The 16,498-nt window shown below is 41.7% G+C and overlaps 2 protein-coding genes across 7 annotated transcripts in view; one reads left to right on the top strand and one right to left on the bottom strand.

The window, feature by feature from the left end:
- The window catches only part of phc2a (polyhomeotic homolog 2a (Drosophila)), a 26,248-nt gene extending 13,805 nt beyond the window's left edge, over window positions 1-12,443 (top strand). For 4 of the 6 annotated variants that reach the window (XM_081706628.1, XM_081706626.1, XM_081706627.1 and 1 more), the window contains 11 exons: window positions 1-48; window positions 802-954; window positions 1,053-1,380; window positions 6,091-6,458; window positions 6,548-6,710; window positions 9,349-9,557; window positions 9,948-10,080; window positions 10,307-10,421; window positions 10,533-10,656; window positions 10,750-11,020; window positions 11,213-12,443. The exon at window positions 1-48 is cut by the window's left edge and continues 117 nt beyond it. In XM_081706628.1, the coding sequence (XP_081562754.1) occupies window positions 1-48; window positions 802-954; window positions 1,053-1,380; window positions 6,091-6,458; window positions 6,548-6,710; window positions 9,349-9,557; window positions 9,948-10,080; window positions 10,307-10,421; window positions 10,533-10,656; window positions 10,750-11,020; window positions 11,213-11,367 (2,067 nt within the window). In that variant the 3' untranslated portion in view covers window positions 11,368-12,443. Of the gene's footprint in view, window positions 49-801; window positions 955-1,052; window positions 1,381-6,090; window positions 6,459-6,547; window positions 6,711-7,777; window positions 8,778-9,348; window positions 9,558-9,947; window positions 10,081-10,306; window positions 10,422-10,532; window positions 10,657-10,749; window positions 11,021-11,212 lie in introns of those variants that run through there. The other 2 variants (XM_081706629.1, XM_026998149.3) reach the window with 2 other exon arrangements.
- Window positions 12,444-14,486: 2,043 nt separating this feature from the next.
- On the bottom strand, window positions 14,487-15,818 carry LOC118240729 (eukaryotic translation initiation factor 4 gamma 3-like). The gene is made up of 5 exons (XM_035522649.2): window positions 15,685-15,818; window positions 15,244-15,369; window positions 15,046-15,127; window positions 14,773-14,871; window positions 14,487-14,567 (listed from the first exon to the last, which is right to left on the bottom strand). Exons 1-5 carry the CDS (start codon window positions 15,747-15,749, stop codon window positions 14,487-14,489), a joined length of 453 nt encoding a protein of 150 aa, XP_035378542.1. The 5' UTR covers window positions 15,750-15,818.
- Between the last annotated feature and the right edge of the window lie 680 nt (window positions 15,819-16,498).

Below are 16,498 nucleotides of genomic sequence, written 5' to 3'. Positions count from 1 at the left end.
CCCACCCTCACCGCCAGCCAAGCACAGATGTACCTGCGGGCACAGATGGTAAGATGCTGCCGATGTACATGCCCTAAGGCACACACACGCACACACACACACACACACTCACACACACACACTCACACACACACACAGCTCGATAAACTAGCAATACAATTAAGGCCATCAACTCACTAATGGTGTAATGTATGTCTTTTTATACCATTTTGTAATGATTCTGACATGTTATTGCATGCCACTGTCCGGATAGAAATTAATAGGAGTATATATTTGCTGGAGTATATATTTACTTTTTATGGCTAACCCACAGTTTTTAGTGGGAGGGAGTGTAATGTTTTTCCATGCACATATTAGACAGGAATAGTTGTTGAGCAAATTGAGTAGAAATAGAAGGGCCATGAGGGATACTCTCATTTTCTGATGGAAGGTTTCCCGTACCTCTGCGTCGGGCACCAGTTATTTTAGAAAACAAATGAGACTTGGGTTGGCGAATTTCAATTGTTTTTGTTGGCAAATCCTTCATCCCCTTGCTAAAAAAGGTTTAGAGCAAGCAAAACGATTCAGGAACTCCCTGGGTAATGTCAGGATGTGAGGAGAAACCTTTTTGAGAGTTAATGGTATGGATAGGCTTAACGTAACTTCTTCAAACTCTTGGTCTTGTTTTTAAATAGGCACTCTAGTATCTATTTTAAGACTAATATTTAAACAATCAAGCTTGAACAACGGAATCAGAATTTGTTTCCACAAAGTCCTGTGGCGAACAAAAAAAAACAACTAATTTTTTGGTATGATTTTCAGGCACAGCAAAATAACCTTGTGCAAGTAGCTAGGAGCCTAGGACGTGCTGTTCCTTTGTCCCCACAGCTCATACTCACTCCAACTGCCGCAGTTGCCACCATCCAGCCAGACACGTCCTCACAGTCAGTCAGTCAGCAGACAGCCAACGCACAGGTACCGTACTCATATCAGTCATGTGACGCCAGTCCTCATAAGACATAAATGTGCGTATGGCAAGTCCCACTGTTCCTTGAGCTGTGTTCTCCTTTCAGATGCAGAACCTGATCCTGCATGGCCAGCAGGGGGCAGTGGTCTCCTCCCCCAGTCAGGCTCAGCTACAGGGGCTCAGCATGAAACAGTGTGCTGGAGGGGCAGCTGAACTGGCCCTGCATGGACAGACGGGGCTCCAGCTAAAGAGCCCTGAGCCTGACTCCGGTTCCCAGGTACCACCGGCCCCTTTGGGCCCCCCAGGAACAGCAGTAAAGGCCAGCCCAGCAGATGCTTCCTCAGAGCCATCGAAGATGAACGACATCTCCAGTGGGCTGTGTCCACATGTCAGCCACAATGTGACAACGAGTACCCATCCTCTCATCAACACTGGTAAGACAGCTGATCATCTTTGGCATAGAACTAATATGGCAGCAGTAGCTCAGTGGTTAAGGTGCTTGACTTTTAATTGGAAGGTTGTCAGTTCAACTCCCACCACTGCTAGGTTACCTCTGTTCAGCCCCTGAGCAAGGCCCTTAACCCTCAGTTGCTCGAGTTGTGTTCACTCAGAATTATAAGTCACTTTGGATAAACACATCAGCTAAATGGTGAATCAATATTATTAACAATCAGGTTAATTATATTGGTTTAAGTGTTTGAAGAAACTACTGAATGTAATCAGTGATGTTCAGTTGTATTGTTCAGCAGGACTGATGTGGTAGAAAGCTTTCCATTTAAAGGCACCATTTCTGTCCAACTCCTCAGTAAAAGATGCCATGTTGTAGTTCAGTGTGACAGCAGGACAGGAAGAAGAAGAGATATGTAAGAGTGAGTGAAGCAGCTGGCCTTGAACAAGCCTGCGCTGAAGCATGGGTTAGTGTGGAGGGCCGTGGGTGGGTGGAGACACACTTGATCTGAGAGAGCGAGAGAGATCTGCAGAAATCATACATTATAATGAGTTTATATGTGCTAGTTATTATGAATTATTATTAATTATTTTACGTGGTTATGGCGGCCTTTAATTTTCAGTTATATTTTAATATAGCCCCCTTTTTGCACAATTCCATAACTTTTGACATGCATATCTTACACTATATAAATATGTTTTTAATATGAAGTTCCATGCATGTTAAGCTATTATAATATTAGTGATAAAACAAAATGCTAATACTATACCATATATTCATTAATATATGCTGACTGGATATAGTTCTTCTTGTGTTACTTCCTTTTGTTCATGAGGAGAAACAGAGAGAAAGAGAGGGGGAGAGAGATACCATCAGTTCTCCTTCTCAGGATATCACTTAACACTGAGACAGATGTACTCGCTTCTGTGAGCTTGAGAATAAATCTCTCCCACATACACGGCGGGAGCTTCCAAACGAACAAGCAGTGCATAATTTCATGCGGATAATTTTCAGTCCAACAAACAATGTTTGACCTTGAAACAACATTCCATTTCAACAGCACCTTGCATTTAGGTATTCTGAGTCACTGATATACCATTTATATAAGCCCGGTCATATGTGAGTTTTGACGCCCACACTATGTTTCAGTAGGGTAAAAGTCATAGCATATGCGGTGGGGGATGGCACTCAGAGGTCATCTGAGGGAAGAGGAGCAGTATGAGTCCTGCCACCCACACGCTTTTACAAGATGCCGCAACCTTGTCCGCGTTTTCCCACCGTTAGAAATGCAGGGAGGAATGAAAATACTCTTAGCTGTTGCATCATGCTTTCCAAATGACTCATTTGGCCTATTTGAATATGCTGCATGTTACGGACATAATAAAAAATGAAAAGAAACTCACAACTGTGAAAATAGCATCAGTCAGAGCCATGTATTTAGGACATACCGAGGTGGGAGACCTATAATAAAGCACAAAACTTAGCTTTTTCCTCTATATGGGTAGGTTGCAAGGTACAGAATGGACACGATGGATCTGGCAGCGTACCAGTAATCCATTACTGGGAAAGGTTTGTCAAAGGAGGGCAAAAGGAAAGGAAAGAAGCTGTGAACTTGATGCCAGTTTTGAGCATGATGACATAGTTATTAGCGTAGAGATGAGCATGTGCCAGATGTGTTGATATTATATAAATATCTATTGTTGGCATATGCAAGATTTTAGTATCCTAAGCTGCATTCTACAGATAATTATGGAACACTTTATTTCACATATTACAGAAACTTGCATCAAAATAAAGTAATCATTCTTCAGTGTTATATGATGATCTTAAATTTTATAGCGTAATAATGGTACTAACCAGCCATAATAACATGGAACCCTTAATTATATCTTGTGGGCAGCATGAATGGACAGTAACACAGCTGTGCAGCTAAAGTCTGACACCCATATATCTCTCATCCCTCCTCCATCTTCATATAGAATGACTGGACCATTATGTTCCAAACACATCATCAGTCACGGTCATAGTAATAGAAGTGAGCTGCCCATAAAGCTAGCCAGACCTCCACACTGCACCAAACAAGTCTACAAGTGAACTACATTAGTGCTATTGAAGTGTTAATTGTGGCTGAGGGCATCAGATCTTGTTAAAGAGCATCTTGTTAAAGAAACTGGACAGAGAGGTTAAGCTTCAGTATGAGAAACTAGCGGAACAACTGGAATCTGACAGACTGAGTAGGTAACAGCCACAATATCAGTCTTAATACTGAGCTCCTCTTGCTGGATGCAGCCAGTAGGAGCTGTGCAATCCAGCATTACAATAACAGTGCCTTTACTCTTAATGCGTTGTTGGTGTATGGCCAGCTTCTTCCTGCAGCACAGAAGCTTTAAAAGTGCTCTCTTATTACACTGACCCTTGGCGTATAAACTATATTGGGTAAATGCAGAGAGGAAGGGCCTCCAGAAAGACCAGCAGTGTGAATCTATAGGGATGTGTATCAGAAAAGCCCTTTTAGCAACCCATATTTTCTTCATGAGGAACTCATTAAACTTAAAAAGTGACTAACCAGGAGCATGCACCTCACTGCAGCATTTGGCCCGTGATTGGAGTGAACCCTAAACAGGACCAGACGTCTTCTGGGCCGACCCTCTGGGCCTAGATGTGAGACCAGCTCCAGTGAGAAAGTAGAGGGGGTTAGGTGCGGTGGGTGGACCTCTTTGGATCTCCAGTGTCATAAGGAAGCACAGACAACCCAGGATCTTGGGTCAGTAGAATCATTTGAATCAAAGTGGCAGGTCATTATGTGAAAACAGTATTCATCCTTTAAAAATGCAATCCTGTCAGTTCCTACTGGTGGGCCTAGTGAAAAGCATAGCGTTAGAGTTCAATTATGACGTGCTGTTACAGTCTTTATATTCATTCAGTGAATCTACTTGAGTGACCCTTTGAATAAACTAAAACTGGTCAGCTTCATTCTTTACTTTGCAACTGTTTTTGTTGTCCCTGAAGCACAATACATAGACCAGAATAATTGCTGTTCTCTGTTTCCTTCCTCAAAGCCAGGGCGTGTTACAGATGTTTCTTTTTTCAGTATGTGGCTCTGTTTAATAGAACTGGGTGCCTGAAGAGCAAGAGTAAATTATTTTGTAACGTGCAACTTAAGCAATGAGTCTTCCTTGTTCAAAGAAAGGTTCTCATTTGAGCCAATGATATTCCATTCCTTTCCTTGAACTTGGCAGGCTATCAAAGATTACAAGAGAATATTGCACTGTGCTCAGTTTAACACCAGACCAGACATTGCACACTTGATAGCAAAGGTCTGAGTCATTCTTAAACCATCTTAATATCTCTGTGTGGCGGCCTTTTAGGAGTCTCCACCCAGTGACTAAAACTGAAATTGAGACCTGTTCCTTCCATTCATCTTTACATGCAAGTCAGGTATCTTTCAGCAAAGAGAGAGGAAGACCTTTTGTTATACTTCTGCATTCTCAGGAGCACAAAGATATTTTTTGTTTTATTTTACTTTCTTCTTTAGAAGGATAATCTATTAATGCCAAAGCTATAGATTAAATCTTTGAACCTCTCTGATTTTGCGCATGGCGATGCCTCACATATTTATGGCTTGAGGTTATAAGAAAATGGTGAGGATAACATTCCATGAACATAACAATGGCTACTAGAGCGTGACTGCGGACCAGAAGTGGTTATGTGGTTATCTTGAATTCAGTTATTAAAACTCCCTTCTTTTCTTCTTTGCATGTGGATGAGAAGAGTTATGTCATGTGGTTTTTAAAGTTGACAGTATAGATTGAGACTTAAGCTCTGCCAAAGGAGTCATGAGGTTCAGAATATGGAATACAGAATACAGTGTGAAATGTTCTACGCTATTTTTAATATATTCACACCATAGACTTGTCCAGTTAGATGCTAACATCTTAGGATAACAACAGGAAAAATATTGCTTGTTTTGTACCAAATATTTGATATATTTACCTTCTGTTAAACCTCAGCACTAATGGTTATCTGGTTGTGCTATCTAAATGTGGCCTTATCACAAGAACTCATCTCAAAGAGAGTAAGTAATACCTTTATTACTTTCTTTAAGATGAGTTCTTATGATAAGACCACATTTCAGAATTAACTACACTACTCAGAATTAACTACTCAGACAGAACTGAGACTTAAATTAGAGGTGCCCTGAGCTTTATTTGTCACACTATTCTCAATAATAGGTTTACACCAACAGTAGCGGAAAATCGGCTCTTGAGTAATAGAGTAATTTTGGCTATTCATAAGAATGCCAAATATTTTGGGTGTATGAATACAGCTAATAAAACAAATAACTTGCTAATTGAAGGTGGACTTGAGTTATACCAAAAGCTACTTGCTAAACCATAACTTTAACTTTACAGTACAACCCAGTCCTTATCACCCTTGCACATTACTAATTTTTATAGAAAATAAACTTGACCGGATGTTTGTATCAAGTTTATTTTCTATACCCAATTAGCCATACTTCCAGTTTATGTGTGGCATCCTCTGTGTATTCCAAAAACTCTCTGTCACCTGAAACAGCTACAATATGTTTATAACTCCCTTCAATATAATTTGATTCCTTGGTGAGACACAAAAACTTTATGAGATCCATTTCATGTGGCCACACACTCACACTGCCTCCCTGTTATTCTTGTTTTAGCATACGCACAAATCCAGACCCATCAACTGCTCCAGCACAAGCAGCAGTTCTTGATCCAGCAGCAGTCGCAGCTGTCTCAGAAAAGCCCAGGCCAGTTCTTCCAGCCAGGCGCTGTCCAGCCCAGCATCCAGGACCAAGCCCAGACTGTGCAGGCTGTGGCCCTCCAGCCTGCCCTTGCAAGCCAGCATTGTGCCATCCCTGCACTTCCAAAACCACCTGCTCCCTGCCAACAGGCCGCCATCTTCCATTCCTCTGTGAATCCTCAGGTGCTTACCCACATCGGGCAGAGCTCCTTGCTGAGTCCCACCAAAGACAAACAGCTGCAGATATCAGCCACTGGGCTCCCACTTCAGCCCTCACCAGCCCAGGTAAGTGAGGGGAAAGTGGATTTGCCCATTGCTTGGCCCGCTTGCATCCATCTTCTCTGATCGTGTCCTTTTGTCTGGCTGATTCCCAGATTGCCGTGGTGACGCAGGACGATGCTGATAAGGATAACTTTGCTCCTCCTGCAGCCAGAAATCCCCCAAGTGAACAGCAGCTGCTGTCCCTACCCACGCAAGAGCCAGCCAACATAGAACAATGCCTGTCTGATCATAACCATCTGACAAGGAGCTCGGAAGGTAGACTCATTTTTCTCATTTACTATTCAGCTTCAGCTGTTTACAGAATAGAATTCATGCAATTTTGCTTGAATATGGTGATTTAGTTGATGAAGGGATCATCATAATTGCTGACTGGAAAATTATTGTTAAAGTATCATGTGAACACAAAATGTAGTTTGATAGCTCAACATAGATGTTTCATCTTCTTCTTAGGATCACTGTCATGGTTTGGCTGAGATAAAGACTATTTAAGCATATCATCATGTGCAAATAATTTCTATGAAAGATGAAGTGCTGGGCTTTAATTTGATGGAAAGAAACATTCACGCCTAAAGCCCAAAGGCGGAAACTTCTGTCCAAGTGCCAAGCTTGGTCTAAATGGGTAGGAGCACAGTGACTACTGTGTCACTGCCATCTGTAGCCTTGCCATCTGAAACACAAAGGCTGTCCCTACTCTGTCTCTCCCCTCAAGCGGAAGAGTAGATCTGTCACGCCCCAGTATCTATTGTCCTGTCCAGGCACTTGCTAGAACGTGACAGCTTTTGCCATAATTAGGGGTGAGGGGTGCAGCTTTGTAATTCCCAGTAGGTTGGGGGAATAAAGGTGGATACACTCTAGCTGTCTGGCAGGTGTGGCGGAGGCCTATCCACTCAGACATTCATATGGATGATGATCAATGAGTCTTTTATGAAAGGACTGGATCCCAAATGCTTTTTAGGCCACAGTCTGGAGAGATGTTCTTGTTTGCTCAGTTAAAGCACAGAAACCATAAATCATGTCAAGCCAACTTGTAATGTATAGGTCAAAGCAGTTAGCTCTGTATGAAGTATCCATAAATGTTTTTACTGCATATCATATTTTATTTCTTATTTGTAAATTAAAGAGTGTATTTTCGTGGTTTTGGCTCCATGCTGCAGGATATGTGCTTGGTTTGAGATATTTTCTTTTTGTTTGTTTTTAAATATAACCAAGGAATGTTATATTTTCAGGGTAGAGGTGGAGGGGGGCGGGGGGGGGGGGGGGGTTAGAGAAGATTTCGAGAAGATAAGGAATACATTATTAAAGAGAATTTTGTCTATTAGGACAAACATAAAAAAACAAAAATTTGGACAAATGTGAAAGATAAACTATGACAACTGTGTACATTCCTTACTAAATTAAAATGTATGCCTGTATCTGGTCCATTACGACGTCAGAGTAAAACAGAAAATGTGAATCAAATGTAAAGGTCCATCTCTACTGACAATAAAGCAGTGTCACAAAAAGGTGACTTTATCTCGCCATGCTAAGAGCTTTAGCTGGGTTGTTTCGACTCCCTACTGGTAACTGAGCGATTGAGTAGCCTTCCATATCTACTGGCAGATTTGATTTCAGTACATATACTGTGTCACTCTCGCTTTTTTCATTCCACGTGGAAACCGAGACCCTCTTATCAAAATATTTGTTTCTGGGCTACACTTTGTGTGGGTAATAGATTATGTGATAATGTTCTGCAGCCAACAATGATCAGTTTAAAAGCAGATCAGATATGACTGGATTTTTCACAAGTGCAGGATCACTTTTAAGTTACAGGATGGCTTCTAATTACTTGATTCTGACATTTCTGGGATTATTTTAGGGATTCCAGTTCGTTTGAGATCAGCCGAGACGCTTTTTAATACCCTGTGAATTTGTCATGGAGCCGCTAAGTCATTTCACCCAATCACATAAAGGCTTGGTTGTAAATACACGTTCCCATTGGACAGAATTCCCAGCGCGGTCCGCCAATCGTGACGGCGCGGTGTTTCCTTTCAGTCCCCCATACAAAGAGAATTAGAGTTGTGCGTGCGCCGCGCATGCGGGCGGAATTAGTTAAAGCAAGCAAACCTTCCTAAAAGTTAGATTTGGGTCACGGCGCGTCTCGTACGTCGTCTTGTGTAACGTGCGCGGATTACCGTGAAGTATCACGCGAGTTCTGGAATGTTTTTCCACTTTCCCGCTTTTGCATTTTTTGGGAAATTGTGAGGGAAGACTCTTCGTGAGTAGCCGAGCGGAACAAAGGCGTGTGTGCTCCTGGGCGCTACTGACTATTGTGAAGACCCCCCTGTACGTGAGCGACTGGATTTAGTGTAACCTTGTCAAAAGTAAAAAATGCTAAAGTTGCAGAGTTGCTACCCGCCTCGCTGGAAATGGGAGATCCAGTGGTACCGAATGTTACTCTAGCTATTTTGTCGTTGTTTACATCGAACCTCCAGCACTGAGCGTAAACAGATTACAGGAGGAAGCGTGGCAGTGGCTGCCGTTACAGTTGCTAAAGTTACATATCCGATATATATATATATTTCTTTTAGTGTGCGCCATCAGCGTAAACGTTATGTCTGTTCAGATGTAATAAGGGTTGGAGTTTAGCCATCTTTGATGCGAATAAAGTGGCCATGATCGGCATATTATAGAGGTGATTGAATTGGAAGCTATTCAGAACAACCAGGAAAAAAAAAAAAGTTGGCTAGCTGCAGTCTCATAACATTGTCCGATTTATTGGGATATCTTTATTAAACTTGATATTTGTCATTGTGGGGCTATCTCAGCGGTTATTGGGAAGTGTCCCCATTGAACGCTGTTAACGGGCGCGAGGAAAGAGAAGATGGCACGTTGATGGACACTGTCCTCTCTACAGGCACGGGTGCTGCGGAGTGTGTGAATGCTAAACCAGGTGTGTGCATACCTCCAGCCATGACCTCGGGCAATGGGAACAATGCACCCACTGTGACCGGCAGTACTCCTCAAAATGGCGAGAGCAAAACACCCCAAGCAATTGTTAAGCCCCAGATCCTCACTCATGTCATTGAGGGATTCGTTATCCAGGAGGGAGCAGAGCCTTTCCCTGTGAGTACCTGTCCTATCTTATCCAAATACTTGTGTATTTGTATAAGTCTAGATGCGTGCTTAATGTCGTGTCACATGATGCTGGAATCTGCACCATGTTGCTGACAAGTTCATTCAGTGTTTTGAAGCCAACTACTGGAAATGCAGGTCTATGCATGTCTGTGTTGTATCTGGGCTCGGTGTAGTAGGGTCAATGAAGACTTATTTTTAGCTGTTGTCGTCTATCAGTAGCAACATACTTCCCTCTAGTGGACACTTTTAACTGCAGAACCGTATTTACTGCTAAATTTGGTTGACATTTCAAGTGAGGCGCAGTTCATGCAGAATGAATACAAGTGTTAATTTACGGTCTTGTGCAGTTTAATATAACAAGCTCATGGTTCATTCCAGGTGGAGCGACCGTCATTGTTGATTGAAAACCTTAAGAAGCAGAAGCAACAGCAACAGTCCTATTCCGAGCTAGAGAAAAAGGCTCAGGACTCTCACACAGTGGACTCTGAAATGGAGGATATCTCACATCAAGGTATGGTCATATAACCTTGACATTTCACATCCAGACATACTTGAGTACCTCTCTGGCAGGATATTGAACCACTGGATTGTAATCTTAAATGAATCATGAATGAAGCATTCCGAGATCGCTGCTTGAAGCCAGGGAGGAGCAATGAAGATGCCAGTGTTGTGCTCGAGTAAAAACAGTTGCATTTTTCCATTTTCATTGTAAAAATTTTGACCTTGTACATTCACAGACATGAAGAACCAGCAGGAGGAGCCAACACTCTCATGTGAACTGTGTGGGAAAGTAGACTTTGCTTACAACTTCAAAAGATCAAAGCGGTTTTGTTCTACAGTATGTGCAAAGAGGTATTAAGAACATAAGTCTGTGTAAATCCTGATAAGCAACTGTAGTTCAGAGTTGTTTGAATATGTGTATTGGTTGTTTGTATTTAACTCATGAAAGTCTTTTATTTGAAGGTATAATGTGGGATGCACAAAACGAATAGGCCTTTTTCCAAGACGACCAACTCCTGAGAACCCCAAGAAACAGAAAGCCTCCAGTAACAGTCACCAGAACACTAGTTCAGAGGCCAAAAAACGAGTACAGATTAGTAAAATTACTATCTTCCATTACAGTGTTTCTTTTCGCTGCCTGAGCAGATGTTGAATTCGCTTTATCTCTGTTTTCTTGTAGAATCCCAGCAGTCAAACAGTCCCAGCAGGGTCATTCTCCTCCCCTCGCCTCTGCAACCTGAGTCATGGAGAGTCCACCCAGTGCTCGGACATGTCCAGCTATGAGGAGCCTCCCTCACCCCTATCCGTAGCCAGCTCTGGGGCCCAGAGGCCACGCAGGGACAGGGGACCCGAACATGGTGAGAACCAGGGCAGAGAGATGCCCTTCCTGCCCAGCGACCCAGCCAAATGGAAGGTGGCGGACGTTTACGAGTTCATCTGCTCCCTGCCAGGTAGGCCATGGGACTACCTTGGAAGACGAGGAATTACGGAAGCACAAGGAGTTCTAATTTAAACAAAGAACATGGGTTTCTTTACAGAACCTTTAAATGACAAATATTATGAATATACAGAACAAAGTGATTATCCCCTTGGGTCTAGGTGTTTTTTTGTTTGTCACTCTGATCCTCCCCTTCCACTCTCAGGCTGCCAGGAGATTGCTGAGGAGTTCCGTGCTCAGGAGATCGATGGTCAGGCCTTGCTGCTGCTGAAAGAAGACCATCTTATGAGCGCCATGAATATCAAGCTAGGGCCTGCACTGAAAATCTTTGCCCGCATCAGTATGCTCAAAGACTCATAGCCTCTCCCACTGGAGACTGTAGCGCCACAGCTGGAAAGGACTGGAAATACCCAAAACTCCTGCACTGATTTCTCTTCACATCCTGTTATGGCAATGAATCCAGGGAACCTGTGCTGCTCCTCAAAGCCCCAAGGGACTGTATTCTGCTCACAGTTATTCCTAAGGAGTGAGGAAAGAATGGTCTTCAGTCTGGTAGCCTTGTCATGGTCTCATAGGGGAACAATCAGCTTGAAGAATTGCTTGGATGAATTACAAGCACAATTAGCTAGACATCAACCTTTTATAAATTATGTTCACAAATGGTTATGATTCTTCTGACCAGGAAAGGCTAATAAGAATGTGCCATAGCACCAGGTTTACAATTCATTTTTACATATATGTGGGTTTTGTTTCAAGGTATGTCAAAAACTTGTCGTTCAGGTGCTTGTCGCAGTGAATTTGTGATTTTAGTTTCTTTTACATATAATGATAATTCTGTTCAGTTATGAAATGGGACTATAAGCCTTGCATAAATATGCCCAAGCAATCTTCAGAAGCCAACGGTTTACACAAGATATAATTTAAAAGTTCCACAAATTGTCTGTTTAAATGCAATGTGTCCTCTTCACACCAGTCTGATTTAACTACATGAGGGATAATGTGTGTCTGAAAATTTATTAGCATTTTATCAGTATGTGCCTAATGCTCCTCTATTCCAAAGATGACTCGATTTCCATAATTCTCATTTTGGATAAGCCATTCATTACCATTAAATGTTTTAGCATTCAGGTGGTCATTTATCTTTGCAAAGTTATTGGTGTGAAATCTACTGTAGCATATACTCAAGATCCAAAGTTAAATGAGTCTGCATATCAGGTGTTGAACCCATCCATAGTATTTTCCTGCTTTCCTAATATGCCAATATTGTCTCGTAACCATCCCACCAAGTCCTAAAAATACTCAAACCTAAATGCTAAGTGACTACAGTAAAGCTTGTGTCACTGTTTTAATTTACATTCTGCATCAGTTGATCAAATGTTTATTTATTGAGAGTAAATCTGTTTTGTATTTGGAAAAAATAAAACTTTGTCATTAAGCACGTTTGTCCGGTTTGAAGGCTGTGGCTGCGCTATTTTCTGGGTTATGGCCTTCCCACTAGTTTCTGTACTCAGTCATTCCATTAAGGGAGCTGTGTTGCTAGTGAAATGTAATTAATTTCCTTCATCTATGGAATTCGTGATACGCTCAGAATATATAAAATGAAAACTCCTTTATATTAGAATTACATTTGAAAATATAGCTGCAGATGGCTATTAAGAGGTCCAATCACTTTATCAAATCTACACAGTTTGGCTACTGATGACATCCCATATTAAGTTCACTAGCCTCTGTGGTTGGTTTTGAGGTTTTGTTCTTGGGAATGTTGTATTTTAAAACTAGTCTTTCCATTTTCTCTGCTGAATTGCTTTATATAAACTCATAATTTTCTGATTTGACATGACTGAGAAATATAGTTCCCCTGGAAGGTCAGTTCACCACAAATGTGCTTGCATTCACAGTATGTTTATATACACCATTGATGTTTGGTGATAATCTGACACTCTATGGCTAAGTTTTAGCCAACTAATTAACAAAAAGCCTGCACCAGGGGATTGACATAAATAAACATATTTTTTATAATTATTTCCAAGAAGCTGCATTTTTTACATTTAGAAGGTAGCTTTAGGTCAATGACTTGTTTGAAAGATGCATTTGACCAACCACTTTAGGTATCAAAAAACAGGCTTAAAAGGTTTATGAAACTTATTGCACATATTTGGAATAGTCACAAAGTATTGTTAAGAAACAGATATCTGCATATTATAATGCCACATATTGACAAAACTGTCACATTTGGTCATCTATCTCGGAATCAATACTGGTATGTCTTTCAAATTTCATGAAATTTGAACATGTTGTTCAAGAGTCAGCTAAAGTTAACTAAAGTTAACTTTAGCTATAGTTAAAGCCTGACCTTTGTACTACTGATTAGACTGGAATAGGACAGCTGTTTTTTTTATGTCAGGCTTTTTTAAATAATTATTGAGGTTCAGACTTGCAAATAATTCGACACCAATTTCACTCAGATCGAGTGAAAATCCTAGGACTGGTTTGCAAATTAGCAACACAAAAAAAGGTGAAGAGGATGAAAGCCACCTAACAAATACAATAGGGCTTGGAGCCCTAATAAGTCCAGTCCAACTTCCTACTGTAGTCCAGTGCTTCTAGTTTCTGGTAGCATGGCTGTCTGACACCACCCACTGCAGAGAAAAACCACACCATCACCACCGTTTGTGTTCATGTATAGAAATATCACATCAACATGGTTTGTGTTTATGTATCTTTTTTTTATTATTATTATTTATTTACAAGCTTTAAATTTGCTCTATCAGTATGAAGAATTACAAGCACTTTAGGTTCAGCAACATCCCTTTAGTGTTTTGCACTAGTTGCCATTTGCTCATTTTATTTCCATTCAAGGTTCTTGTTGTGACTGTAATCTCAGCAGTCTCCTGAATGCATAGTTCTGCCGGATTATATGTTTCCACATAGAGCAAGCTAAAGCAGAAGGAAAGGTGACATGGTTATTGAAATAATAACCTTAAACATCTGACGTACAACTACGTCAATCCTGCCTAGAACCCTGACTGAGTTGATATCCCCATCAAAAGTTTCTGTCCCAAACCACACAATCTGAAAGTCAAAAACATAAATTAGAGTCTGAACTTTTGTTTCTTTGTTGCACATAGTTGTAAACAGTCTTTTTCTTAAAAAAAAACTTAAAAACTGAATATTACATAATACAGGCATTTATTTTAGTGCTCCAGCAAGTTTAAATCATCCTGTCGCTGCCCCTCATTGAAGTGTGAACTCTTCCCAAGATTTTATAATGTTTTCTTAAGCTTTTATTATGTTTCGTTATAGAAGATGCTGTTATTGTTTCAATGACTATTGACCTTCAGCACACGTTGGCAAATGCGTCCATTTTCCCTCTGGTCAACTGTCCTCGGACTCGCACAGCCAGGTGAAAAATGCTGTCAGATTTGAGGGCCATGCCCTTGCCTTGCTGCTCGGTCGGGTTTTTTGCTCGCCTCCCACTTTTAGAACGTGTCCTCCAAGATCACATACATGTCATTCAAACAGCCCAGACTCGAGCAATCAGACAGATTGAAGTCTAGTTTCTGGTGGAGGTTAAAACTGGAAGTGTAAGTGCCGAAATTTCCTTCAACAAATCCAAGCCACACAGTTGTAACCCGCTGCACAAATGTATGACACACAAACTTAATTTACAAAGATATTACTGCAAAAGTGGGTAGTTTCTTTAAAGCTACACAGTGACATCCAAATCGGCTGAGCATGTGTGATGGAGTGGTGGCAAGAGCTCACCTGCTCAGTGATGAAGCGAGGCACATCCTCCATGTCTGGGAGGAAATTAACCCAACTCAACTCAGAATCCCTCCATAAGGCTCCCACTTTCCTATGGCTCTGCAGCACAGAGAAACCCAAAGCACAAACTGCTATAACCTCAGGTACCATGACTACCAACTACACAAGCACCAATGACCTGACAATATCTGATAAAAACAAGATCAAACATGTAAAGAAGGGATCAAGCAATAATTACCAATAGACTGATATTGTAATTTATTTTTAGCTTACCATATGTTTGCATAGCAGGTGCAATATTTCAGAAAATAATATCCCAGCTCTTCCCACAGGGAGTAATGGTTTACTAAATTCACTGCAAGACCAAGAATAAAGAAGACACTGATGTCAGCACGCAAAACACATGCACAGATTACTTGCAAACTGGTTGACTCATTCGCAATAATGATGAGATCCAAACAATCATCATACCTAAATAATTCTCTCATAGAGATTCCTCCTTCGCGGAGCACAGGACTAACCAGCTCCGCTAAGTACAGCCATATATGGGGAATGTCAATGGCCATATCATCTGCCAACTCAAGGGTTTCTGAGAACCTGGGCAAACACAGAGATGGGGAGAAAGGCAAGTTATGTCAGGAAATCCTCTCTGTTGCCTGTTGCTTTTCTGATGAGGTTTGTGGTTGTCTAACAGCATTTACTAGCAGTAGAAGTTGATGAGATTCTCAAAGATTCAAATTCTCAAAGTCTTCCCTCCTCTTAAAATTTTTTCTCAAACTACTAACAAGGAAACTGTAAAGCAGACAATCTTTTAAATAATAATACTAACACAAGTGCACTCAAGCTGTCCTAGTCTCCTGAGCTACAAAAGAGCAGGCAGAATAAGATGAGTGATGAGGAATGCGAGCTCACCCTTTAAAGAACTGAGGTTTGGAGAGGCTTCCAGCCTGCAGCAGCTGATAGAGCAGCTGGCCCATGTGGTCGCGTGTTATCTGGCTCCTCTCCAGTGTGGACTCCACACCCACCCATAAAATAGCAACCCATACCTTATAATGTACAAAAACTCACCGATGATGGACTTGGAGCGTTTCTCCATCTCCTCCTCTGATAGTGCAGGCTTGTCCATAGCAGGGCCTGACGCTGTTTCAAGTTTTACTGCCACAAGGAAGAGAGCACACGAATGAGGCAACACGAAGCCGAAGCTCTGATAGCACTGCTGACTCCAGACATCCAAAGGCTTTATGTACCTTCATTAGAGATAAAGGTCATCATCGCTAACTGGACAGTCCACTCACTGATTAATCTTGCATGCACAGGTTAGTTAATGTACATTCCAAGGCACGTGTTTCCAGACTGTTCAGTTGTGCTACCCTGTGTGCATATCCACATCTCACCAGATTCCCTGGATTGGCTGCGCCCAAGTTTGCTCCTGCTGGCTGTGCTGGGCAACAGTTTTGTTGTGGGGGGGACGCGTGTGTCCTTGTGCGCCTCCTCACAGGCCCCTTCACTGGCCCCACCCACAGAGGAAGGCCCCACCCGCAAGGGGCCAAACTCATGGACTTATCGTTGCGCTCCTGTGGCTAGGATACACACAAGCACGCGCACGTGCGCATGCACACACACACACACACACACACACACACACATTTGAAAATCACCTTTAAATGAGACAAATGACTCAGACAGACACTTTATAGAGACCTATGGCTAAGACGGAACCCGTGCC

This window comes from Electrophorus electricus, chromosome 24 (genome assembly GCF_041902795.1).
Source record: "Electrophorus electricus isolate QZ-2024a chromosome 24, ASM4190279v1, whole genome shotgun sequence".
Taxonomy (NCBI): domain Eukaryota; kingdom Metazoa; phylum Chordata; class Actinopteri; order Gymnotiformes; family Gymnotidae; genus Electrophorus; species Electrophorus electricus.
This window is presented reverse-complemented; position numbering and strand designations above follow the sequence as displayed.

Bases quoted from the DNA above. Each gene is read 5' to 3' on its own strand.
- LOC118240729 (XM_035522649.2), bottom strand. From the start codon at position 15,749: ATGGGCCAGCTGCTCTATCAGCTGCTGCAGGCTGGAAGCCTCTCCAAA. The intron at 14,872-15,045 runs GTAAGCTAAAAA...TCTGTGCTGCAG, and splicing joins ACCTGCTATGCAAACATATG to AGCCATAGGAAAGTGGGAGC. The intron at 14,568-14,772 runs GTGAGCTCTTGC...AACCTCCACCAG, and splicing joins CTCGCTTCATCACTGAGCAG to AAACTAGACTTCAATCTGTC.